The sequence below is a fragment of the Girardinichthys multiradiatus genome, chromosome 2 (genome assembly GCF_021462225.1).
Source record: "Girardinichthys multiradiatus isolate DD_20200921_A chromosome 2, DD_fGirMul_XY1, whole genome shotgun sequence".
NCBI classification, from domain to species: domain Eukaryota; kingdom Metazoa; phylum Chordata; class Actinopteri; order Cyprinodontiformes; family Goodeidae; genus Girardinichthys; species Girardinichthys multiradiatus.
The window spans coordinates 43,417,419-43,443,884 of NC_061795.1; the positions used below are offsets into that span (position 1 = coordinate 43,417,419).

General features: G+C 40.1%; 1 protein-coding gene across 3 annotated transcripts; it reads right to left on the reverse strand.

Annotated features, from left to right (window-relative positions):
• Positions 1 to 637: 637 nt before the first annotated feature.
• On the reverse strand, positions 638 to 24,469 carry cdk10 (cyclin-dependent kinase 10). 3 transcript variants are annotated; one of them, XM_047352467.1, is made up of 15 exons: positions 24,331 to 24,469; positions 18,141 to 18,372; positions 16,301 to 16,484; positions 15,303 to 15,375; positions 15,158 to 15,229; positions 14,861 to 14,963; positions 11,461 to 11,542; positions 9,997 to 10,064; positions 8,215 to 8,267; positions 6,868 to 6,937; positions 4,876 to 4,935; positions 4,553 to 4,676; positions 1,616 to 1,755; positions 1,452 to 1,504; positions 638 to 1,367 (listed from the first exon to the last, which is right to left on the reverse strand). In XM_047352467.1, the coding sequence occupies exons 3-15, from the start codon at positions 16,388 to 16,390 to the stop codon at positions 1,270 to 1,272; spliced, it is 1,086 nt and encodes a 361-aa protein (XP_047208423.1). In that variant the 5' UTR covers positions 16,391 to 16,484; positions 18,141 to 18,372; positions 24,331 to 24,469; the 3' UTR covers positions 638 to 1,269. The 3 variants fall into 3 exon arrangements, with proteins under 3 accessions (XP_047208423.1, XP_047208428.1, XP_047208433.1); XM_047352472.1 differs by lacking the exons at positions 18,141 to 18,372; positions 24,331 to 24,469 and having other exon boundaries at positions 16,301 to 16,681; XM_047352477.1 differs by lacking the exons at positions 15,303 to 15,375; positions 18,141 to 18,372; positions 24,331 to 24,469 and having other exon boundaries at positions 16,301 to 16,683.
• Positions 24,470 to 26,466: the final 1,997 nt, after the last annotated feature.

Here is a 26,466-nt window from a genome sequence, read left to right on the forward strand (position 1 = left end):
CAAACAAACATTTGCCCAAGAGACGAACTTTGAGCATTTTATGGATTCACTGCAAGCTTTTTGCCCATAAAACCAAATAAATAAATGCAAAGATTTCATGTCCACTCAACAACACAGAGCAAGAAAAAATGTAAGTCCCCTTTTACCTACCTGTCCATCTGTACCTCCACCCACCCATATTTTCATGTGTCTATCCATCTTTTAGTCCCAAACCATCAGAACATCCATCAAGCCATCAGTCTGTCCGTGATTTAGTCCATCTGTCCCCATCCATCCATCCCCTTATAGTCTCTGGTTTTAGTTTCCGAATGTAAAGCCCAACCACTGCAGATATTTCTCCCTCCATCTCCTATTAAACAGATATTTATAGTTTTAAAGAAAGGACACCAACTGTGCCCCTCTGGCTGATGTACGTAGCAGCTGATCTGCACAGATACAAAGGTGAAGGGTGTTTATGTTTATGTTCTGTATTTAATTTGGATAGAAGAGGTTTATACAAGATCTGGTTTGGTTTTAATTGTCTATTTGCTTTTAGCTCTTTCAGAAATGTTTAGAAGAAACAAACCTGAGGCTTTTTTCCAGCCAAATTTTACATTAATCAAGCCAGATTATCTAAAAAAAGAAGAAGCAGAGACTGTTTACCGTCATGACATTTTTACTGAAATATGCAACAGAACATATCCTGGTGTCAGGGTTATATTACAACCATTTAGATCTAGGACCTCAGCAGAGATGCTTAAACCTGGAAAACTACAGCATACATTTACATTGTGCCTATCAAAGCACTACTGTACAATACAGAGGCAGAATTCACCAAATAAGAAAAACAAAGGCCTTTATAGAGTCAGGAAAACTAACATTCAGTCACCATCAGATGAGTTTCAGACATTTTAACCATATTTTCTGTCCTTTGCCATGAAACAAATTAACAGGCTCTAATTCAGCAAGAGTTGGCTATTAAAACATTTTTTTCTTGGATATTGATTTGAGAACTGACAGAAATCCCTTTTAGGCCTGTAGAGCCTCCTCCACTGAAGTGATTCGTGCTAAATGTAACTTTTGTTTTTGAGGCGCAGTTAGAAATCACAAATAAAGTTTCAGAAAACACAGAAACTGTCCTGGAAAAACTCCATAGTTTGTATAAACCGTGCTCTCTAGTTATAGTTCATTAAACCTGTTAGTTTTAAGCAAACTTTGCTCACAATTTCACAGTGTGGCACCTTCTCAGGAGGACTGCAGCTCCCCACCAGGGGGCAGTCATCGTCCTCCTCAGACTTTGCTCCTCCTCTTGGAGTTGCTCTCCGCCGGAGGAGCTGCTCTCTTGTTTCGATGGTGTGGGAACGTCGGCATCAACTCCGGCTCGCAGGCTGAAAGAGAGGACTGGAGCGGTTAATGACATGGTGGAAAGCAGAGGTCAAAGGTCGTTCTGGTCATCGTAAACATAAACTCACGCAGGGGTTTCTCTTTGAAGTAGGAGCTGTCCAGACAGTCTTTGGCGGTCGCTCTGGGTCAGGAAAACAGAACCTCACTTAAACCTCAACCACACTGTGTGACAAATTATTGCACTGTGTAGTAATAACACTAATAATGTTAATGGTAAACACTGGTGTGCTACCTGCGCTGTGGGTTGTACATGAAGAGCAGGTTGAGCAGTCGGTGTCCAGCGTCAGACAACCAGGTGAACTTGTTCTTCAGGTTGTTGTACGGCTGCTTCCTCAGACTGTACTGACTGATGAGGGGCAGCTGAGAGAAACCCTGCAACAAACAGAAAAATGTATTTGCAGGTATTTAAAGCTGAACTTATTCGATATCAGGGCGTTCTGGTCAGTAGTGTCCCAGAAGTGTGTTCCTGCCATGTTTCAAGGGAGTGTAATACGGGGGTGAGCAACTCCAGTCCCGAGGGCGGGTGTCCTGCAACGTTTAGATGCGTCTCTGCTCCAACACAACTGAATTAGATCATTAGGAACTTAGCAGGACACTGAGGAGCCTGATAGCATGCTAAGGAGGTAATTCAGCCTTTTGATTGAGGGGCACATCTAAAGGTTGCAGCTTATCAAGGTTTGACCCCCCTGGTCCAGTGTGATCCCAGTTTTAGACACTGAAGCAAATGAAACCAGCATCTTCACATGCCAGGGTGCTTCCCCTGAAATTTGGTCTAAATTAAATTAGAAGATTGAGAGTCACGGCAGCAGGTAAACAACCTGTTCCTACCACTTTGATTTAAAATGCTAAAATATACCACAAATGGCCACTTTATTAGGTACACCTGTGTGTTGCTGTTTTGCCTTTAGGACCACCTCAATTCAGTTACGGCATACAGTACAGACCAAAAGTTTAGACACACCTTCTCATTCAAAGAGTTTTCTTTATTTTCATGACTATTAATATTGTAGCTTCACACTGAAGGCATCAAAACTATGAATTAACAACATGTGGAATTATATACTGAACAAAAAAGTGTGAAACAACTGAAAATATGTCTTATATTCTAGGTTCTTCAAAGTAGCCACCTTTTGCTTTCATTACTGCTCCACACTCTTGGCATTCTGTTGATGAGCTTCAAGAGGTAGTCACCTGAAATGGTTTTCACTTCACAGGTGTGCCCCGTCAGGTTTAATAAGTGGGATTTCAAGCCTTATAAATGGGGTTGGGACCATCAGTTGTGTTGTGCAGGAGGTAGATACAGTACACAGCTGATAGTCCTACTGAATAGACTGTTAAAATTTGTATTATGGCAAGAAAAAAGCAGCTAAGTAAAGAAAAACGAGTGGCCATCATTACTTTAAGAAATGAAGGTCAGTCAGTCCGAACAATTGGGAAAACTTTGAAAGTGTCCCCAAGTCCAGTCGCAAAAATCATCAAGCGCTACAAAGAAACTGGCTCACATGAGGACCACCCCAGGAAAGGAAGACCAAGAGTCACCTCTGCTGCAGACGATAAGTTCATCCGAGTCACCAGCCTCAGAAATCGCAGGTTAACAGCAGCTCAGATTAGAGAACAGGTCAATGCCACACAGAGTTCTAGCAGCAGACACATCTCTAGAACAACTGTTAAGAGGAGACTGTGTGAATCAGGCCTTCATGGTAAAATAGCTGCTAGGAAACCACTGCTGAGGACAGGCAACAAGCAGAAGAGACTTGTTTGGGCTAAAGAACACAAGGAATGGACATTAGACCAGTGGAAATCTGTGCTTTGGTCTGATGAGTCCAAGTTTGAGATCTTTGGTTCCAACCACCGTGTCTTTGTGTGGCGCAGAAGAGGTGAACGGATGGACTCTACATGCCTGGTTCCATGGGCTCTGCTTTGACCGGCTCCACTCCACTCAGCCCGTGGAGGAGGAGGTGTGATGGTGTGGGGGTGCTTTGCTGGTGACACTGTTGGGGATTTATTAAAAATTGAAGGCATACTGAACCAGCATGGCTACCACAGCATCTTGCAGCGGCATGCTATTCCATCCGGTTTGCGTTTAGTTGGACCATCATTTATTTTTCAACAGGACAATGACCCCAAACACACCTCCAGGCTGTGTAAGGGCTATTTGACCAAGAAGGAGAGTGATGGGGTGCTGCGCCAGATGACCTGGTCTCCACAGTCACCGGACCTGAACCCAATCGAGATGGTTTGGGGTGAGCTGGACCGCAGAGTGAAGACAAAAGGGCCAACAAGTGCTAAGCATCTCTGGGAACTCCTTCAAGACTGTTGGAAAACCATTTCAGGTGATTACCTCTTGAAGCTCATCAACAGAATGCAAAGAGTGTGTGGAGCAGTAATCAAAGCAAAAGGTGGCTACTTTGAAGAACCTAGAATATAAGACATATTTTCAGTTGTTTCACACTTTTTTGTTCAGTATATAATTCCACATGTTAATTCATAGTTTTGATGCCTTCAGTGTGAAACTACAATATTCATAGTCATGAAAATAAAGAAAACTCTTTGAATGAGAAGGTGTGTCCAAACCTTTGGTCTGTACTGTACATTCAGGAAGGTTTAGGAATCCTTCTTCCTAGATTTGGTCTGTACTGGCATGATAACCTCACCCTGTTGATGCAGATTTATCTCCTTAACATCTATGATGTGAGTCTGTCATTCCACTACATCCCAGAGGTGCTCTGTTGGATTGAGATCTGGTGGCTGTGGTTGGAGAGGATCTGAACTTTGTGATGTGGTGCATCCTCCTGCTGGAGGTAACCACCTAAAGATGGGGACACTGAGGTCATAAGATGTTTAAACTATGTTCAGTTGGGACTAGTTGGCCAAGGAAAATACTCCCCACGTTATTATACAACTAAGGATGCACCGATCTGAAAATTTGGGCCAATAGATGTCCGATATTAATTTTGCTGTTGAGGATGATAACCGGTATTTACCAATATTATGTTTCCCTACCCGTTCAACACCGTGAGAGAACAACCACGCCGCTGTCATTGTTAAACACCCAACAATCCTGCGCTGCATCTCTCAGACTTTGATCAGAAGTAGATTTTCTGCACTGTTTGGCTCTGAAACAACCATCAGCCTGGGAGGATAAACCCCCCCAGAGATATAGTCTCACCGGCCAGATGTTCTCGTTGGGGGTTCCCAGCAGCTGCACGATCAGGTCGACCTGCTGGATCTCAGAGGTTCCGGGAAGCAGAGGTTTGTGGGCCAGCAGCTCAGCCAGGATACAGCCCACTGCCCTGTGATGGAAACATCGAGTCCTGCTTCATTTCATCTTTTACAGTGACATGAGAGCAGCTCTTTTTCTCTCTGACAACACGTTTCAGTAGCATAAAAACCTCAGAGTACCACGAAAACATTAGAGTATCTTATCTGCTCCCCAGAAAACAGAAAAACTAAATGTATTAACTGTAGATCAGAACTGTTGTGATTTCTCACCACATGTCCAGAGCTGTAGTTTGAGTCTTTGTCCCCAGGAGGAGCTCTGGAGCTCGGTACCTGAATGCAGGAGAGGACGTAGTTAGAGCACAGACCTCAATGAGATAATGAAGCTGGATTACTGCAAAGGATTAACAGGAAGAGTTTCCACTGACGCAGCGCAAGCACAGCAACGAGGGGAATTTCCACAGTACAAGAGACACGGATCAACAGGGATCAAACAGAAGGAGACTATTTATAGCAGTCAATTTAACACATCTTCAACAAGAAAATGGCCAAAACAGACAGTTACACATGACTAATTAAAAGAGGATTTTTGATAAAGCCAGAAATGTTACGGCCAACAAAAACTCCTGAAGACTGCTGACTTGGTTGTCTAGCAGACAGTCATTCAAACCCTCCACAAGGAGGGTAAGTCTGGCTGTTCCCAGAGTGCTGTATCCAAGCATACTGCAGAAAGTTGAGTGGAAGGAAAAAGTGGGACAGAGAAAAGGTGCAACACCAACTGGGATGACCGCAGTTTGAACTCAGCAGTCAGACTGGGAAGGATGATACTGTTTTAAAGGTACACGCACACACACACGCACACACGAGTGTGTGACGGTAAAATCAGGGCGGCCTTTTAACATATCTTTAAATGTAGAAGATTTGTTCTGTGTTATCCTGTGTTTAGAAACAGCACCAAGTGTACGGTTACGACTTCAGCTTGGCATGATTTAGCTTGATTCTTTTTCTGATATGAAAATAATATAAAGCTGGATCTGGTGCTGATCACATTGCTCTGTGAAAGTATTCACACCTTTAACCTGATTCCCATTTTGTCCTGTTATAGCCACAAACTCCTATGTATTTCACTGGGATTTCATATAAAAGACCAGCAAAATAACAACATATTTGCATTCAGCTCTTTCACTGAGATACCCGTTAATAAAATCCGGTAGAACCAACGGTAAACAGAGTCAATCTGTTTGTGATCTAATCCCAGGATAAATGCAGCTGCTCTGTGAAACTGTTTAGATCAAAGGATATCCATGTGTTAGAATGGCCTAGTCAAAGTCCACACCTAAAATCTAAGAATCTGCAGTGAACTTAGTGTTAATATTCACAGATGCTACTTTCCAAAGAAAAATAGCCAGAAATTTCAGCTTTTAGATGATTCTCTAAAAGACTTAAAGCTGTAGTTGCAGCAATAAGTGGTTCTATAAATTATTGACTCCGGAGGCGATGAAGACAAATGCACGCCACACTTTTTAAAATAAAGTTGGAAACCATGTATCATTTTCCTCTGGCTTTACAAATAAGCTCAACGTTGTGTTGATAAAGTTTGCAGATGTGCTGTGAGAAAATGTGGAAAAAGCTGAGGGACCGAATTATTTAGCAAGGCGCTGCAGACGGCTCCAAGCACGTGCGATCACATCTGTCGGTACAAATCTGGTCTGTGATCGTAAGATCAGCCACGTCCCAGAGTGAGCTCTGATCTGAGCGATGCTCTTCTGGACAGAATGCATCTTACTGCCAGGGCAGAACAGGACCAATGCTTTCCATGCAGAGAATTAGTCCTGCTGCTAAATAACAACAAATACTGGGAATCTAGCATTTATCCAAATGCTGGTGATGTAACAGCCACGAGATGACAGTAAATTTGGGCCTAAGCCTGGATGGTTGCTCCTCTCATCTCCAACCCCAACACCCTGATCAGTCACCAGTTAATCCGCTGAGTGCAGATTCTTCCAGAACCAAGGTTACAAGTCCTTTAAACCTTTCTGTTTTTCTTTGCTTCTCCTTCCGCTAGTTTGAGTCTGGATTTCAGAGAAATTTCTGAGATTCATGAACAGAGAAGACACGAGAAATCCTTTTATCTGTGCTTGTTCAACAACCCTGAGTTTTAGGCAGAATCAAGTTTGAAACATCTGGAAGTGAGAGGACAACACACTGATGTTCTACAGATGGTCCTGGATTTATGAATGAGCCTCAGGGTCCAGAAACACTCACCACAGTGTGACGACTCTGGGGGTCATTGGCGGCTGGGGGATACCGTACATCCGGGCCAACCCGAAATCAGCTGAACCAACGAGGAAAAGAAACGGACCAATAAGAAACCAGAGCAGCAGCAGGTTTATTTCTATAAGCCAACAGGATGTCTGTAGTTTGTAAATTAATTTTTAAAATCCATTAAAATGTCCCAGAGGCACATATTAAATATGCAGAGAGAAGAAACAAGAAAACACTAAAACTAGAAATTATTTCAGAAATGCCAACAGGGTGACGTCTGAAGCCTTAGAATAAATTCATCTTTTATCAAAGTAACATAATCTCACTCTGAAATTTCTTTTTAAAATCCAATTAATTGATTAAAACTGATTTAGGTCAATTTAAAAAAAAAGAAAATTTCTTTTTTGTTTTTACTAAAAACCAAAATGAAGTTTTAGAGTGGCCTAGTCAAAGTCTAGTCTTTAATCCAACTCAGACCCTGTAGTATGACCTTAAACATGCAGTTCATACTTAAGCGCCCCAACGTGGCTGAATTAAAACATTTCTGCAAAGAAGAGTAGGCCAAAACTCCTCAGCAGTGACGTTTAAAACTTCAACAAACTCTTGGTGTCAGGTGTTGCTGTGAAGGGTGGCACAACTAGTAATAAGGTTTAGGGGGTGATTACTTTCCTCATAGGGTCAGGTTGGTTCTGAGAGCTTTTACTCAGGTTTTCTTCATCCAATACTATAATTAGTTTGGTGATCTGAAACAATTAAGTGGGACAAGAAAGCAAAACACAGAAGAAATCTTTTTCACAGCACTGCATATGTGAACATTCATGGGTCTGAGTATCTGTACACCAGATATGTTCACGAGTCATTGTTTCCAAGTCAAGTCTTTAAATGTTTAGGCCACAAGTTTAAGGCTACGTTCAGACTGCAGGTCTTGATACTCAATTCTGATTTTGTTTTTTTTTTGTTCAGTCGTTTAAACTAGTAATTAAATGCGACTTTGGTCTGATGATGGTAGTAGTAGGAGCCTGGAGGGTGTTCAGTTATTGTTTGATTGGTTTTTAATCAACATGTTTAGTACTGACTTGACATTCAGGTGCTGTTTTTTTGATCTTCTATAAGTCTTGGAAATAAAATGAGTAAAATGAGCCAAACTCAACAGGAAAAACGTCAGAAGATGTTCAGAAGGCCTGGAGACCTTTAGATCCACATCACTGCAATAGACTAAAAGAACATCTGGCTTCTTGTCAGGAAAATAGGGAGATTTGAAGGATGACTCAAGACTTTTGCCCAACATTGTTGAGGTCTTATGTGAGTACCAGAAAAGCTGCTGGTGATGTTTGAGTAAAGACTCACCGATCTTAACGCAGCCTTCGTCGGTCATCAGCAGATTAGACACCTTCAGGTCCCTGATAACGAGATAGAGCAGATTAATGAGGTCTTCTGCTGCTGCTGCACATCTTCTGTCCTTGCAGGTTTTTAAAGCTCACTGTTTGCACACAGCTTCATGTCTTTGCCCTTAGAGATTAAAAGCTTAGTCTGCTATGTTGAGCTGAAAGTGAGACCTTTCCATTTGAACCTCATTGGATCATCGATGCATCTCGTGCTGAACTCATCATCTGCTTTGGATCAGGTTACGAGTTCAGAATTTAAAGTTAAACTATACAAAGCATCACCCACTCACTGGTTCTGGTTCTGAAACAGCATTTATGTCCTCAGACAGAATAAACTGACTCACTAAATTAAAAAAAATAAACATCACTAAAAATACAAGTTGAACTCAAAGAAAGAAAGCAAAACCAAGACCTAAAAACAGATGTTGAAAAATAAATAAGAGTCTGTTAGGATTAAAAAATACCTTGCAAACATATTCACACCCCTAACCTTCCCACTGAATACTGGTTACTTTATTATGTAAGCCAACACAACGTAGTGCATAGCTGTGAAGCTGAAAGAATTGATGCATGTTTTTAAACATTGTTTTCCAAATAAAACTGTGAAAAACTTGGTTCTTATTGGTATTCAGCCCTCCTCAGCTGTGAGTGTATTGAGGTACATCTCTACTAGCTTTGCACACCTAGAGACTGAAATGTTATCCTATTCTTTGCAAAATAGCTCCAGCCCTGTTAGATTGTATGACCGCATATGTGATCATTCAGGTTCTCAGTTGGGAAGCTGCCGCTGGAAGGTCAAACACCCTGACCCCACTCAAGTCTTTTTTTTAGCCTATAACTGTTGTTTTCCTCTAAGACTGCCTTGTGTTTAGCTCCCATCAAGTCTGACCAGCTTCCCTGTCTTTTTGGAGAAAAACATCCCCACAGCATGATGCTGCCACTACAATGTTTCATTATGGGGATGGTGTGATCAGGGTAATATGCTGTTGTGTTTTTCCACAACTTCTAGTATTTTGCATGTAGGCTTCATATTTCTGTTTTGGTCTCATCTGAGAAACTTCTCCCACGTTTGCTGCGTGGTTTTTGGCAAACTACAAGGAGGACTTGTTTATTTTAACTCTGGAATTCCATAAAGGACAGAATTGAGGAGTGCACAACTAGAAGTTGTCCTATAGATCTCTGCAGCTCCTCCAGAGTTACCATGGGTATGTTGGCTACTATTCTGATTATTGCTCTCCTTAGACAGCCTTTGAGTTCAGGTGGATGGCCATGTCTTGGTAGGTTTGTAGAACTCTGAGATGTTCAAAGCTTGAAATATTGTTTTATAACCTAACCCTGATTTAAACTTCTCCACAACCTTCTCTCTGACCTGTCTGCTGCGTTCCTTGGTCTTCATGATGCTGTTTGTTCTCCAGTGTTCTCTAACAAACCTCTGAGATCAGAAACAGCTGGATTCATTTGGAGATAAAATGACAACCAGGTGGTTTTCCCAACTGCAGGACTACTGAAGCTAATCAGTTGACCTGGATTTTATTTAGGGGTATCAGAGTAAAGGATGCCAAATACAAATGCTGTTTTTTGGTTTGGAAGAAAATTGAACATGTTTTACTTTCCTTCCACTTCACAATTATGCACAAATTTGAGTCGTTCTACCACATATAAGATGGAAAAGTTAAGAGCGTATGAATGAATGAATGAACTGTAAGAAGAACTGAATGTTGGCCTGTAGGAGTCTGGGGCTGACCGGTGAATAATGAAGCTGTGATGGAGATACTCCAAACCTCTGAGCAGCTGCAGGACGATGCACTTCACCTGGAGAAGGACAGAAGAAATAAAAACCTTCAGACAAACGCTAAAGTAAATAAAGGTTTGCTGACAACAGAAGAAAACTGTTTACTTCTTTCCTTTCTTTGATTGCGATAACGATACTGATGTATCGTATCAGACGTAGAGTGCGAATGAATAATAAATATATCACACACTGATATTGCAATAAAGATTTCAATTCGATACATTTTGCAGCTCTAGTTTTCAACCTGGAATTTGAAGAAACAAATCTGTAAATATTCTAATTTTTCCAAATTTATGCAAAACACAAAATTTCCCAAGATGCAATAGATGTTAAAATGGTTCTCTTCCTTATTCCACAAGCATTCAACATTTTCTAAAAGAGGAACACGTGCATGAGCAACTGTAGCAGCAGTAGTAATGGAGTAGATTACAACCCCCACAGTTTAATCCTAATCTGGATTAATCTCCCACATCACCACCACTCCCCCTGTTCTCCATCACCTGGTTTGTCTTTGATTAAACCATTAAAACCAGTTTCCTCTCAGATTAATATTAAGTTAAATACAATGAAATGTCAGATCGGACACAGAAACATAATCATCAGGGGTTTAGAGGTACAGTAAGATCCGGCCCAGCCCGTATCTCGGCTTTAAAGTCACGGTTCAAGAGAAACATAGTTTTATTTTATTAATAAGTTTTAGAATATCAAAGAGTTTCTAGTGAAGAACTGAACGGAGGTTTGGTTTGGGATAATCAGGCATAGTCAATCCCGGGATAAATTATACAACAATAAACCACCTGAAAATGGCCAGGGCTCTTATTTAGGACCCTAAATATTTGACAATAAATGTTTAAACCACTTTGGAGTTGTTTTGGTGTATAGACTAACCAGTGTACGAGTTGTCCCTTAGAAGTTCAGCCCCGTAGCTGAATAAGGAACCTTAACTTTACTGATAGCTGGAGTCCACCCAGTGTGTGCACTTAGTTCTGCACATTCTGCGTGTGTGGAGGTATAAAACAACGCGGTATTTGTTTGGTACGCATGCGTGGCGAAGCGAAAGGGCTGGACAGAACATCTCTGGTATGTTTTCGTGTACCGTTATACCCAGGTTGTTACAGTAGCCAGAAGCTTTCCTCATTAATATATTTTTACTCAAGCAGAAGGAAAAAAGTACGGTACAGTAAAACTACTCCTAGAAGTACATTTTTTCCATACAGTTACAAAAGTAAAGGTAACTAGTTACTACTCACCTCTAATAAATATGTTTTATATGCGCTCACAATGTGTCAGGGAATAAATGAGAGCTTTAAAAGAAAATGCAACTAGTGTCTGGAATATTAATAACAGAGGAGTGAAGTTCCTTTTTGTGGAGGAGAATTTTGTGATTATTAGAATAAAACAGGAACTCAGTTCTACCTGAGCTTCAGAAAACGGCGTCTGCATGTTTTCCAGCAGACTGGCCAGGTCCTGCTCACAGTAACTCATCACCAGAAACAAACTGGAAGGAGGACAGAAACATACAGATTAAATAATCTGCACCTTTTCTAGATCATTTGATCATTCTCATAGATTGTTTGTATAAACAAGATAAGAGGTCTAATGAACCTAGCATCATTAAGGTTCAGATAGAGGGTTTACCCCTGAAAACCCATCTTCCATGAGTTCTGATATGGTGAACCTGGGGAACCAAGCAGCTGAAGGGCCCAATTTAAACATCTGAGATGCTCTACACAGACAAGGTAAATAAGAGAAAGCTAGGACATAAAAGATGACAAAACAGTAAAGCTCTGTAACAAACTACAGGTCCTTCTCAAAATATTAGCATATTGTGATAAAGTTCATTATTTTCCATAATGTCATGATGAAAATTTAACATTCATATATTTTAGATTCATTGCACACTAACTGAAATATTTCAGGTCTTTTATTGTCTTAATACAGATGATTTTGGCATACAGCTCATGAAAACCCAAAATTCTTATCTCACAAAATTAGCATATTTCATCCGACCAATAAAAGAAAAGTGTTTTTAATACAAAAACGTCAACCTTCAAATAATCATGTACAGTTATGCACTCAATACTTGGTCGGGAATCCTTTTGCAGAAATGACTGCTTCAATGCGGCGTGGCATGGAGGCAATCAGCCTGTGGCACTGCTGAGGTCTTATGGAGGCCCAGGATGCTTCGATAGCGGCCTTTAGCTCATCCAGAGTGTTGGGTCTTGAGTCTCTCAACGTTCTCTTCACAATATCCCACAGATTCTCTATGGGGTTCAGGTCAGGAAAGTTGGCAGGCCAATTGAGCACAGTGATACCATGGTCAGTAAACCATTTACCAGTGGTTTTGGCACTGTGAGCAGGTGCCAGGTCGTGCTGAAAAATGAAATCTTCATCTCCATAAAGCTTTTCAGCAGATGGAAGCATGAAGTGCTCCAAAATCTCCTGATAGCTAGCTGCATTGACCCTGCCCTTGATAAAACACAGTGGACCAACACCAGCAGCTGACACGGCACCCCAGACCATCACTGACTGTGGGTACTTGACACTGGACTTCTGGCATTTTGGCATTTCCTCCTCCCCAGTCTTCCTCCAGACTCTGGCACCTTGATTTCCGAATGACATGCAGAATTTGCTTTCATCCGTAAAAAGTACTTTGGACCACTGAGCAACAGTCCAGTGCTGCTTCTCTGTAGCCCAGGTCAGGCGCTTCTGCCGCTGTTTCTGGTTCAAAAGTGGCTTGACCTGGGGAATGCGGCACCTGTAGCCCATTTCCTGCACACGCCTGTGCACGGTGGCTCTGGATGTTTCTACTCCAGACTCAGTCCACTGCTTCCGCAGGTCCCCCAAGGTCTGGAATCGGCCCTTCTCCACAATCTTCCTCAGGGTCCAGTCACCTCTTCTCGTTGTGCAGCGTTTTCTGCAACACTTTTTCCTTCCCACAGACTTCCCACTGAGGTGCCTTGATACAGCACTCTGGGAACAGCCTATTCGTTCAGAAATTTCTTTCTGTGTCTTACCCTCTTGCTTGAAGGTGTCAATAGTGGCCTTCTGGACAGCAGTCAGGTCGGCAGTCTTACCCATGATTGGGGTTTTGAGTGATGAACCAGGCTGGGAGTTTTAAAGGCCTCAGGAATCTTTTGCAGGTGTTTAGAGTTAACTCATTGATTCAGATGATTAGGTTCATAGCTCGTTTAGAGACCCTTTTAATGATATGCTAATTTTGTGAGATAGGAATTTTGGGTTTTCATGAGCTGTATGACAAAATCATCCGTATTAAGACAATAAAAGACCTGAAATATTTCAGTTAGTGTGCAATGAATCTAAAATATATGAATGTTAAATTTTCATCATTACATTATGGAAAATAATGAACTTTATCACAATATGCTAATATTTTGAGAAGGACCTGTAAGTACACCCATATTGCATCCATACCATTTAAGAGAGAAGGTATCAACTAAGTGCTTGATAAACTGATAATCATCTCTACAGAACCAGCAGTGTTGGAGGTTGGTTGGTCTGAATCTCACAGGTGTGTGAAGACAACGCCAAGGTGGAAAAACATCAGCAATGACTTCAGAAAACAACTGCAGCTGCTGCACATCAATATGCGAGAGGTTTTAAGGCCATTTCCAAATGATCTGTAGTCCATCGTTCTAGAAGTAGAGAATAGTTGAAACGGGCTGCATCCAAACAAATCCACCATCAGTTCAGCCCCACACAGTGTTCAGAGAGACGGCGAGAAACCCAAATCTCAAGTCTTTACAGGCCTGAGTTAACATAATAAATGTTAAAGTTCATTTCAGGACAATTTTCCAAACCTAAGTCACAGCAGAATGACTAAGGTTTGCAAACAGTTTATGTGAATGGACCACAAGTCTTCTGGAACAATGTTCTTTGGATCGTCTGAGACCAAAGTAAAGATGTTTGACCATATTTTGCATGGCATCGTGTCTGGAGAAAACCGAACACAGCATATCAGCACAAACACCTCCTAACTACGGTCAAGCACGGCAGTGGGGGGATGATGATGTGGGCTTCTCTTGCAGTGGACCATGAACTCTTCTGTATACCAAGGTATTCTAGAGTCAAATGAGAGGCCATCAGACCAACAAGTTTGACCCAACCTGCACCTTTTTCAACAAGACAGTGATCTCAAACACAGCAGCGAATGTACAATAAACGCTGAAGAAGTTCATTGGAATGTATGTACCTGAATTTTTTGAAGTGCCTTGAGACGACAGGTGTTGTGAATTGGCGCTATATAAATAAACTGAATTGAATTGAAAGAACCAAAGTGGTAAAATGACCCAGTCAAAGTTCAGACCCCAGACTGATTGAAATGCTATCATGGGACCTTCAGAGAGGAGGACGAGTCTTTTTGGCTGCTCCCTTAAGCAGGGTGTCGCCACAGCAAGTCAATAACACAAAGACTTGGCAGAGGTTTAGACCGGATGACCTTTGTAACTCAACCGGGATTCAAACCCTGGTCACTGTTATTAAAGACGCACACTTACCCCGCTACATGATGGGAGCTTCAGACAGCTGTGCAGAAACAAACGTCTACAAATCTCAACAAACTGAAGCAACGTTGTAAAGGTGAGTGGAACCAAAATGTTTCCAGAGAGAAACTCAGTCAGAAAACAACAACTGAGTTTCTGCTGCTTAAGCTCTTGAATCTTGGGGTGTACTTAATGTTTCACACAAAGAAACAAAAGAATGTATGAATAATCCATACCGTGCGTCCTGCATGAGGCTGTTTGACTGAAAGAACTTCATATAAGCAGAGGAGGCATATTGAACAGATTGTTGTTACCTCTCCAGATGGCTGCCTACAACCACCTCCTTCAGCTCCACGATGTTCGGATGTCTCAGCCTCAGCAGCAGAGTGATCTCTCTCAGGCTGCTGATGGGGATCCCTGACAGAAAAATCAGCTTTAAAAAAATACTTTGAATCTTTGATTACAGAAACAGCTAGAAGTGAATGGCAGTATTAGATCATCTAATTAAATCCTTCCATTGTTGACGGTTGCACATGGCATTTACCCATTAGGTTCCTAGTATAGTTGCAGAAATGACCTGAATTAGTTTCATAGCAGTAAAATGGTCTCACCATCCTTCTCGTTGTCCATGCGAACCTTCTTTAAAGCTACAATCTCATCTGACTTGGTGTCACGGGCTCGGTCTGAAGTAAGAACAGAAAACCTTCAGCTCAGTGTGTCAGATACAGTTTGGTCTAATGTGTCAGGAAAACTTACACACAATGCCGTATGTTCCTTCCCCTATTCGGTTGAGTTTCTCAAACTCCCTGACACTTCTGCAGCTTCCAAACTAACAAACAAATAAATAAGGTTTAAGATTCCACTTTTTTTTTTTTTACTTCAGTTTCTGCAGGGTTTCACCAAAGAAAATGATTTTTTTTTGATTTTTTTTATGTCTTTATAGTAGAATCACAACTTAATACAAGGAGAAAGGATACATAAAAGGAAAAACATTTGCCAAACTATCGCAGCATGTGGATGGATGGATAGATGGATAGAATGGTATCGGGAATACATATCTGGAAATATATAATACATATATTTTACTTTTTTTACTTTTCTGGGAAATAGTCAGTCAGTCAGTCATTTTCTACCGCTTATTCCATAGTGGGTCGCGGGGGAGCTGATGCCTATCTCCAGCAGTCTATGGGCAAGAGGTGGGGTACACCCTGGACAGGTCGCCAGTCCATCACAGGGCAACACACAAACAACCATGCACACACTCATTCATACACCTAAGGGCAATTTAGAGAGACCAATTAACCTAACAGGCATGTCTTTGGACTGTGGGAGGAAGCTGGAGTACCCGGTGAGAACCCACACATGCACGGGGAGAACATGCAAACTCCATGCAGAAAGACCCCAGGCCGGGAATCGAACCCAGGACCTTCTTGCTGCAAGGCAACAGTGCTACCAACTGCGCCACCGTGCAGCCATTTTCTGGGAAATACTAAAACCAAATTCGGAGGAACTACAAGCATTCTGGATAAATATAATCTGCTAACTTTTTCTATGAAGTTTTTCCGTTTTTCCTCTCCGTGTTGCTTTATTGACACATTACATTATATGCCGATTTTTAGCCTATGTTACATATATTTGTAAAACACTATCACTTGTATCTTGTACGATCCGTTTGGCCACACCGAAACAATTTGACTAAAATGATAAGACTCGATAACGAGGTTCGGCGCGGTTTCCCGCATTCATCCACATACCCTGTCCTTCTGAGGCACTGTGAAGGTTTTCTTGTCTTTAATGGATCTCAGCCTGATAGAGTCCGGTTCATCCTCTCCGACAGCGTCCATTCTCCGAGGTGTTGAAGGCTTACAGCTCAGAGGAGAAGAGAAACGTCAGGTAGGACTTCCAGCAAGCATGGGGCCGTGGTTTGTTTTGAAGCCGCTGGAGGGACAACAAAGAGCTTTCACGGAGTTTGAGGTCGTTTAAATTCTTTCCCTGGGTGATAATTTTGTGTTTTTGACTCTATCTCTGTTAGCAAACTGTAACCAGAAAAAAAGTATCAATTTAAATCTTGATCCGGAGAACCAAGGTGGTAGCAGCTTTATGAAAAAACAAGATTGTCCCTAATGATACTAATTATGTCTGTCAATACAAATATATCCGGAGGTATTTTGCACATTTTCTCTCTTTTTGTACGTTTTCACTTGATAAAAAAATACATCATTACATCAAAATCATCAATTAAACTTTGAGTTCATCATGCGTTAAATTTACATTTAATTATTTCAGTATTTAATTATTTCCTGTGCTCAATATTAAATAGTTTAACTGGCAGAATAGCCAAAGACTTCTTATCACATTTTTAACAAGGTATTTACTAATTTACTCTGAAAAATTAATTATTATATATACACATTTATTCATTTAATTACTAAAGATTATCAGATCAATTATTTATTTTTACAACCCTTTAATGTATGTATTAAATTGTGGTCGTTTTGGCCCTCAGTAAACATAACTTTATTAATAATTAAATAAATAACTAGATCAGCTTTTACACTCACCAGCCACGTTATTAGGTACACCGTGCTAGTACCGGGTTGGACCCCCCTTTGCCTTCAGAACTGCCTTAATCCTTCATGGCATAGATTCAACAAGGTACTGGAAACATTCCTCAGAGAGTTTGGTCCATATTGACATGATAGCATCACAGAGATGCTGCAGATTTGTTGGCTGCATCCATGATGAGAATCTCCCGTTCCACCACATCTCAAAGGTGCTCTATTGGGTTGAGATCTGGTGACTGCGGAGGCCATTTGAGTCCAGTGAACTCATTGTCATGTTCAAGAAACCAGTCTGAGATGATTGGTGCTTTATGACATGGTGCATTATCCTGCTGGAAGTAACCATCAGAAGATGGGTACAGTGTGGTCATAAAGGAATGGACATGGTCAGCAACAATACTCAGACAGGCTGTGGCGTTGACACCATGCTCAATTGGTACTAAGGGGCCCAAAGTGTGACAAGAAAATATCCCCCACACCATTACACCACCACCACCAGCCTGAACCATTGATACAAGGCAGAATGGATCCATGCTTTCATGTTGTTGACGCCAAATTCTGACCCTACCATCCGAATACCAGAGCTACTTGAGGGGAACAAACGTATCATGGTTAATATTGTGCTTTAGTAGTGAAATAATTTGTTTTTAATCATTATATCACCAAGGGAGTTTAAAATACAATACAGATTTCTCTGGCATTCAGACAATACCACTGGCCACTTTTAGGATTTTCAGAGTCTATTATTATTATTTATTAGAGATATTTTAGAAAAATTATTTTATCTGTCTGTTGAAGTTTTTTTTAGATTTAGGTCAAAAACACTGAACAGAACCATGTTTAAAAGATTGATGTTCTATAGCAAATTATCCAGTTTAGAGATCAACCTCCTGCTCAACCTAACTGTCTAGGCTCAGTGCAACCCCATGGCTTTATACTACCACTACCGTGCATTTTAGAAGAGGTTCTCAGAAACACGACTTTGGTCTGTCATTGTAACCAACAGTGTCTTAAGGTATTTATGTGTACTTACATCATGCACTTGTACATGTTTGGTTACTGGCTGGTTCCGATTTTCCTCCCCACTACAAAGGGTGTAGACCTAGGCCTCCGCTCTTTCATAGCATCAGCTATGGTGACGTTGGACGGCGCAGCAAAGATGTCTTCTCGTGATGGAGCGGTGATGATGATGACCGGCGCGCGGAAAGAAGTGTTGCCTGAATCTGTCTCAGTGTTGGGCTGTGATGAGAGGGGGCTCTCTGAAACTTAAAGGAACAAAAATTAATTTAATTTGTACAAATAAAGTTGCCTTTTACTCTGCTGGATATAATAGAGAAAATGATGAAAAAGAAAAATGTTCATCAACACATTTTGAGCAGTGTTATTTAATCAGATTCACCAGGTAAAAATGAAAAATCCTCCCAAGAGTCCATATTTATTAGAAATTAATCTGAAACTGGTGTTCTGAAATGATTACTAAAAGTACAGCTAAAGCTAAATATTTACATTCGCTGTATTAAAAAAACAAACTGTTTGAGGTTAAATCCAATAAGTTTTAGGTCTGTAATGATTACCAAAATTATTTATATTTACTAAACACCAGAAAATATCAGTGACGGAAATTAGATATTTTGCACTTTTTTCTTTAATTCAAAAGTTTACATACATACATTGCTTTGCTATGCTCACAAATTTTCTACGTGACTGAAATCAGGGCTTTGTGATGGCCTACTCCAAACCCGTTCACAAAACACTTCTAGGTGCGAATGAAGTAGTCAGCTGACTTGTATTGGGGCAAGCTGGCTTTATCTGTTCACAGTTATGTAGCGATGATGTATAGTTTGTGCGACAAACCAGCCACAGGATTTTAGAGCGTAAACAAGACTCCGAAATTCTTTCCCACAAGAATTGTACAAAGGCAAGATATTTCATAAAAATTTTAAACATTTGCTAGACCAACAGTAGGATTGCTGCATTGACTTCGTCCACCATTATTGTTTTTATATGAATGGAATGGGAAAGACTTCCGACAGAGAAGTTATACTTTTGCTGACGTCAGTCAACACACTTCCTGTTGTCCTGTACTACTGGCTTTATTTCTGGAAGCTCACAGGTGTGATTTATGAATGGCCAAAGGTAGCGCAGAGTAGAGGCTGACATTTTTTCGGGAGTCCCACGGGTCACGGGATTCCCACGGGAAACCCGCGGGACGGGAGACAGCATCAGTAAAGATCCCGTGATCGGGACGGTACAGGATAAAAAATGAACGGGAGCGGGAGCTAACTAATAGGAGGGAAAATAAACTAGGATCAATTGTCCTTGGAAATGTAAACTGAGACTTTGTTACAAACTTTAAGAAAAAAAAACTTGGATCGACGCCGCCATTGTGTAGTTTTTTTCCCAAGAAGCCTATACTATAATGTGAGTCAAACGAACTACACGACCCACAAGCCAACAGTGCTTCTGATCGATGTTATCCACCTGCGTTCAGGATGGAGGGAGCAAACGCAGGTGGAGAACTGGACGTGGTAAAATTGGATTTGTAACGTAAAGTCAGAAATAAGGACTTATCTATTAAACTCATAGAGCTGACAGGAAAGTCGTAAATATTACCGAACTTCAGGAGAGTTGAATGTAGCGGATTTAACACGCAGTCTGCTGCTTGTAAAACGTGTTTAGTTGTAATCAAGTTCACCAGTGATTAAAGGGACACTTATAAAACAGATTCTGGATTAAATCAGTCCTGCATCTCTTCATTCATCAAACCAAAAGTACCATCATGTGTCAAGTCTCATCTGACCGACAAAATTGCTGCATGTGCTCTAAAGATTTAAGAGGTAAGGTACGGAAGCCCGTGAGGGGACATGGGGAAATTTATTTATTTTGCGTCTCCACGCAATACTTTTGCGTTCGGCATTTTGGAGCAACAGCACAGATGATAAACTGCTCATAAAACAAACAGCACTGATATGGTTTATTTGTCATTTGCAGGTTAACACGCAGTAAACAATGCGATAAAATGCTTAGGATAAGAAGAACCGTTCAAATCACGATAAAAACAAAAACACTAATGGCGTACAAAAAAAAAAGTACACATCATGCAGCAGTAATAAGGAAATAAAGTGTCACAGATGTGGTTTCGTGCAGTATTATGGTCCAGAGTTCAGTAGTTTGTTTGACAGCTTGTGGATAAAAACTGTCTTTTAGTCTGATTGAAGATCATTTTATTTAAGGCCGATTTCAAAATAAAACTCAATAAATCTCAAAACGGGTGTAGTGTTTGTTTCATTTTTGCAGTTATCTGGTTTGGAAACTATCCCACAAAGTATTGCGAAATAACGCAAAGACTATTGCGTGAGAACGCAAAAGAGAAAAAATTCCCCCATGTCCCCTCGTGGACTCCGTATAGAAAGGCTTCATCAAGGGAAGATATTAAATAAATTTGTTGTGAAATAGAAAAAAATTGAATGTACCATTAAATGTACAATTTATTTAATACATCATTAAATATTAAGTGTGCCACTAATTACGTCATGTTGTCTTTAAAATTATACTTAATTATTCAGTGGCATATTTAATTGCATAATATTCCATTTCATGATATAATGGTACATTTATTGTTTCTAATGATGTATTAAATAAATAAATGGTACCTTTAATTTAATGGCACATTTAATGTTACATTTCTTTCATGTTACATTTACTTCACCTATGGGACATTCACAACATTTATTTATTTAATGATGATTTTATTGTATTAAATTTGTCCAGTTTGACCCTCCATTCTTGATGCCTGTATAAGAGGTCATGTCAGAATATGAATCAGGTGTTCTGGAGCAGACAAACATCTAAAACCTGCAGGGAATGGGTCCCTGAGGACCAGGTCTGTGTATCATTGAGGTACAGTTTCTAAATTGTGAAGGTAATGCCTTTTTGGCCTTTTGTTCAACAAGTACAGTTCTCTTACTAGGTGCATTTTTCCTTCGTTTCAGCAACTTGAAACATAAAAGTGATGTCATTGTTAAAAGGAAACGATCACTTAATAAATAAGTAAAATACAACTATGTACATTTTGTTTATTCAACTAAGATAGGCATGGTCTGTTTCCTTGTTTAATATTTTATTATTTCTTCATTATTATTCTTTTTACTTTAACTGGCATTTACTACAGCTAAAAACAGGGACCCAACTGGTCCTTCAAAGAAAGAAATTATCAAAAGACTAAATGAAGAAAACAAAAATGGGAGTGGCACAGGAGTGGGAGTCGTTCTGAAAGGGAGCGGGACGGGAGTGGGAGTCAATTTACCAGGAGTGGGACGGGACAGGATTTTTTTTGTTATGCTGGCCTGGGATTGGGATGGGACAGGAGAGAATATCCACTCCCGTGTCACCCTCTAGCGCAGAGGTGGCTCATCTTTACAAGTTTATAATAGGAATGTTTTGTGAAAGAGGCTTTTGACTTTGTTGTCCATATCTAGTTTGGCGGTATGATTAGGATCATTATCCTTTTGGTTCATTAATATTCTTTAAATTCGATGTCATCTATTTTGACCACCAGTCCCTCCCACAGCAAAATGCTGCCACAAAGTTATGCTGCCTATCCTTCATTTCCCAGTTAGGATGATGCTTGCAAGCTTACCCCCTTTTCTCAGTTTTATCAGACCATAGGACATAATCTTTGCCAAAGACTTGACAGAGGTTTGTGCATTTTTATACTGTCTTTTGCTTTTATTATGTCACTTCTAGAGTAACAGCTTCTTCCTTGCTGAGTGGCTTTGCAGCCCATGTTGGTACAGGACTAATTTTACTGTGAACAATGACACACTCCTACCAGTGTCATTTTTTTTTTTTTTATCCTGGGAGTGATACACATATTTCACACCTGAACACGTTCATATCTGGGACACAGAAATTGCCACCTTCCTGAACAGTTTTATGGCTGGACATTCCCACAATGCTTAAGGCTCCCGCCAATCATAAACTGGTACTGCCGGTACACCAGTGTCTCTGTCCACGGGCAAGCCAGTTTACATGAACATGGACTGAGAGATTGCCTTTGGGTTTGGCTGCAATTTTCCCTTCTGAGGAAAACTTTGGCCACAATGAATGCGCTGAAACAATTATTCATGATTAATCGATTGTTGAAATAATCATGAACTAATTTAATATCTGAATCATTGTTAATTGGAGTATACAGACTGAAAGAACAACCCACTCAGAGCAGGAATTAAGCCAAAACTGTACAAAAAATATATACATTTTGCATTTAACATGAAAAACCTTCTTTGTCTGTAAAAATGCTTTATCCAGAACTCCTCAAGTGGCAAAGCTTTAGCTTCACCTGGTTCATATTGTATAAAATATGTCCCTTTTCGCTATCCGATTATTAGGTCCTAAGGGACTATTAAAGACTGTAATGAGGGCTGCACACACAAATACATTGCCCTTTTAATATATAAATCCATATATTTTGCTTTTTAATTCTTTGTTACTCATTTTAACTGTTAGGTTTATATATTAGAGCCACATTTTCACTGTGTTATGTTTGACATACTGCTGCCAACAAAATTTGTACTTATCCATCAAAAAAATTGTTAAAAGAATAATCGATTAGCAAAATAATCATTAGTTGCAGCTCTAGAAAATACAGAGGGAGCTAGATGGTGACCAAAAACAAGAAATCGTCCTACATTGTTGCGTCGAGTTTGTGTCGCTTACAAATCACGCCACAGTACCTTTCGGGCTGCCTTGCTATGACGATTCAACCCACATTGAGGTGGTACTTGAGTTGAGCCCAGCAAGTACTGATGGAAAAGAGCCTCAAGAGTACAGTATCAACAGTAAAGCATGGTGGTGGTTGGATCATGCTGAGATTCCGTCTTGTTGAAAGTGGTAGTGGTGCGTTGCACAAGGTGGGAGGAAAGTAGAAGATGGTGGATGACCTTTGAACTCTTTAAATTCACCTCAAATCAACAGCAAAACTGTTGAAACTTGGACAGAGTTCAGGACAATGATCTCAAACATCAAAAACCAGCTCAGGAAAACATACCGCAGGCTAACATCAAGCTTCTGAAACTGTATGTATAATTTTGACCAGGTGGTGGTTGGAAAACAAAACAATTACAGGCTTTTTATATCCGATAGTTGTTTTTAAAATGTATTGAAATTTTATGTTATGTTCTGAGCCCACCTGGAAGAAAGAACTGTTCAAATAATTAATTCAAAGAGCAAATTTAAAATGACATTGATGCTGATGATGAATGATCTAAACATCTGACTGGAAATGAATAAAAAGCCACAAAAAATATTTTGAAACCATCTCCGGTCTTTTGGACGTACATTTCTAAAATTATGTCAACTTTAAATGGCTGGAGGTGAAGAAAAATGTTTTGTTGCTTTTAAACCTATTGTAGATTCAGAATTTACGGTTGATGTTATTCTGACCAGCACTGCTGCCATTTTGAACTCATTGAGACCTAATTTAAGGTTTCTCTCCCTGAAAAGGCGCTCAGCAGCTCAATGGATCTTCCCTCAGCCTCTTTTTAATGTCCCGCTGCTTGATATAAAACCAAACTGTTGACCGACAGTAGCCTCGGCCTGGAGGTGATCTGTACTGTCCCCCACTGACGTGGACGTCTCCACCGGTGTGTGTCTGTCTTTGTGTGCAGTCTGTGTTTGACAGCCCCAAATAAATTGGATTGTTCTAGATTCCAGATGGCGTTAAGACCGTTAGGCTTGGATCATATGAGCGGTACCTGGAGGAGCAGTTACTAGACTTGATGATTAATTACAAGACATAGGGCCCCAACATACCCAAAACCTAAAGCATCCTTAACAATAAACTTTGTTTGTGAAAATTTGAGGTTAAACGATACACCACAAACTGCTTTTTGTACAAAAACGAAGGCATTAAACTTTAAATGAATTTCTTATCATCTGATTTTTAATTTCTTTTGAATCTCCAGGAATCACCAGTACCTGCAAGTTAAACAAGTTTCTAGATACGTTAAAATAGTGTTTTGATAATAAAGAGGTATTCTGCATCATTTTGGGACATCTACACTAAAATATAGATGAATTCTCATGGACCTTAATGTAAACTAATTAAAACAAACCTTTCCTATCACACAGATGACTCATGGGTAACTTTACAAACAACGTTCCTTTTATTTTCCCTCTTGCTGTTTATGACATCTCCATTCCAGTCTGTATGTTTTGCTTACCTGAATCTTGTCTCTGACTCGCTCCAGACCCCATTGGGCTTCAGTCAGCTGTAACAATACATATCCACACGCATGGCGTTCACATGTTGCTCAGTCTACAGGGTGGCACATTCCCTGTTCCCGTCTCCGTCTGTGCCTCCATCTGAGTGAGGGACGAATAATCCTGCGTGGTTGCTTACGGAGATGTTAGGAGATCCCGGATTTAGAGGCTCAATCTTGTTTAGGAGTGAACTCAAAAACACAACCTTGTTTCCAGGAATGCAGGAAGGCTTAAACTCTCTTTGATAACATTTGAAATGTTGAATGTTGAGATTTTAAACTACTGACAGCAACATAATTAGTAAGATTTTCTCTCTTATTCCCATTGAAAAATTTTACATATATTTTCTTCTTAAAAACAACTCAAAACCCATTTCATATTTGTTTATTTTAGTATTATTACCACTCTCTCACTTAATGTTACTACTACTAATAATAATAATATCAATATTATGAGAGATAGTAGTAGTATTAATAGAAAGAAAGTACTGGCAGAGGCTTTTTATTGTTAATTATTTTTATACATTATACAAGTATTAATAGAAAGGTAGTTAAGCCCAAAGGTATTTATATCCCCTGGCAGATTAAGATTTAAAATTATTTTTATGGCACCAAGAAGTTTTGTTTCTGAAATCAGGCGCCTCAATGGTTATAAAACAATTTAAAAGGGGTTTCAATGTTTTTATTCTAGAATCTATTAAAATGGCTACACAATTTATACCCTTCTCAATAATCAATGGAACAATCTTTATAGGTTTTACAATGGTCTGGCCGGATTTGATGCTTCCGGACCCGGATGACTTGTTGTAGTTGATGGAACCATAGTTTGGGCACCCTAGCAGAAAATCTTGAAGGAGAACATCTGACCATCAACCTGATACCTCAAGTAGCATGGTTTATGCAGTAGGACAATGAAAAGTAAACCAGCAAGCCATGCTTCAGCGCTCCACCGTCATCCTGGTCCCCAAGAAACGCACCACCACAGGGTTAGATGACTCCAGGCCTGTCGCCCTGACGTCTGTGGTCATAAAACTCTTTGAGCGACCGGTGTTGAAGCATCCGAAGGACATCAGAGGCCCCCTGCTGGACACCCTGCAGTTTGCTTACCGGGCAAACAGGTCCACAAATGATGCAGTCAGCTTGGGTCTTCATGTCATCCTGCAACACCTTGACCAACCAGACACAGATCCTGTTTTTGGACTTCAGCACCGTCAACCAAGACGTCCTCCACCAGAAGCTGACCCAGCTTTAGACCTTCAGGTCGGCACTACAGAGCGCTGTTTGCTAACAACAGATGCCACAGAGACAGTTTGTTCTCTCTGATGAACACTTAACAGCTGAGTAGTCAGCTACTCTGCTGTGAAACAAAATTAGCTTATTTACTCCACAACCTGTCTAAAAATATTAGGTGTAGCTACATATATTTTTCCATTTTATCTTTGTTATTTCCTCTAAAGTTTATATACCAATACTTATTGTGTGTATGCTGTGAGAGCTTGAAAGTCAGATTCCTAGTTTGTGCACAAAATCTTGGCCAATAAAGCAGATTCTGATTATAACTTAATAGCTCAAAAAGAACAAAATGAAGGGCTTGGGGAGACCTAGTCAAGGACTGGATTTAAATCAGTTTTGAGATGCAGGGCCGAGACCTTAGTCTTTTAAAGCTCAAATCCCTCCAGTCTCAAAAAATGCCTTTTGTATTCTCTCAGGTTTTCTTTCTTCAATAATAAAATTGGTTTCATGATCATAGCTGCACCTTAGGTGCAGGAGCAAATATTTTTCACATCATTGTTAAATGAATTGTATAAAATTAAACCACAAACTCATCAGAATATGTCACAGTCTTGGTCTTAGGAACAAAAAGGTTGAATGAGCCCTATTTCCCTATAACAAAAAGACATAAAGATGTTTTATAATTCTTGCCTCTGACTTCAGTGCAGTATATTAAATATTGTCAAACTGATTAACGGAACAGAATATAGATTCTAACATCTAACTGCTTTATTCTAGACTGATTTGGTCTTTGATAATTTAATACTAGACTTCCAGTTTAGTCTGTTGTCTTTACTGGTCTGATACTGATGTAGTTCTTCTCAC

Bases quoted from the DNA above. Each gene is read 5' to 3' on its own strand.
- cdk10 (XM_047352467.1), bottom strand. From the start codon at position 16,390: ATGGACGCTGTCGGAGAGGATGAACCGGACTCTATCAGGCTGAGATCC. The intron at 14,964-15,157 runs GTGAGACCATTT...TTTTTCTGTCAG, and splicing joins CATGGACAACGAGAAGGATG to GGATCCCCATCAGCAGCCTG. The intron at 1,505-1,615 runs GTAGCACACCAG...TTCCTGACCCAG, and splicing joins ATGTACAACCCACAGCGCAG to AGCGACCGCCAAAGACTGTC.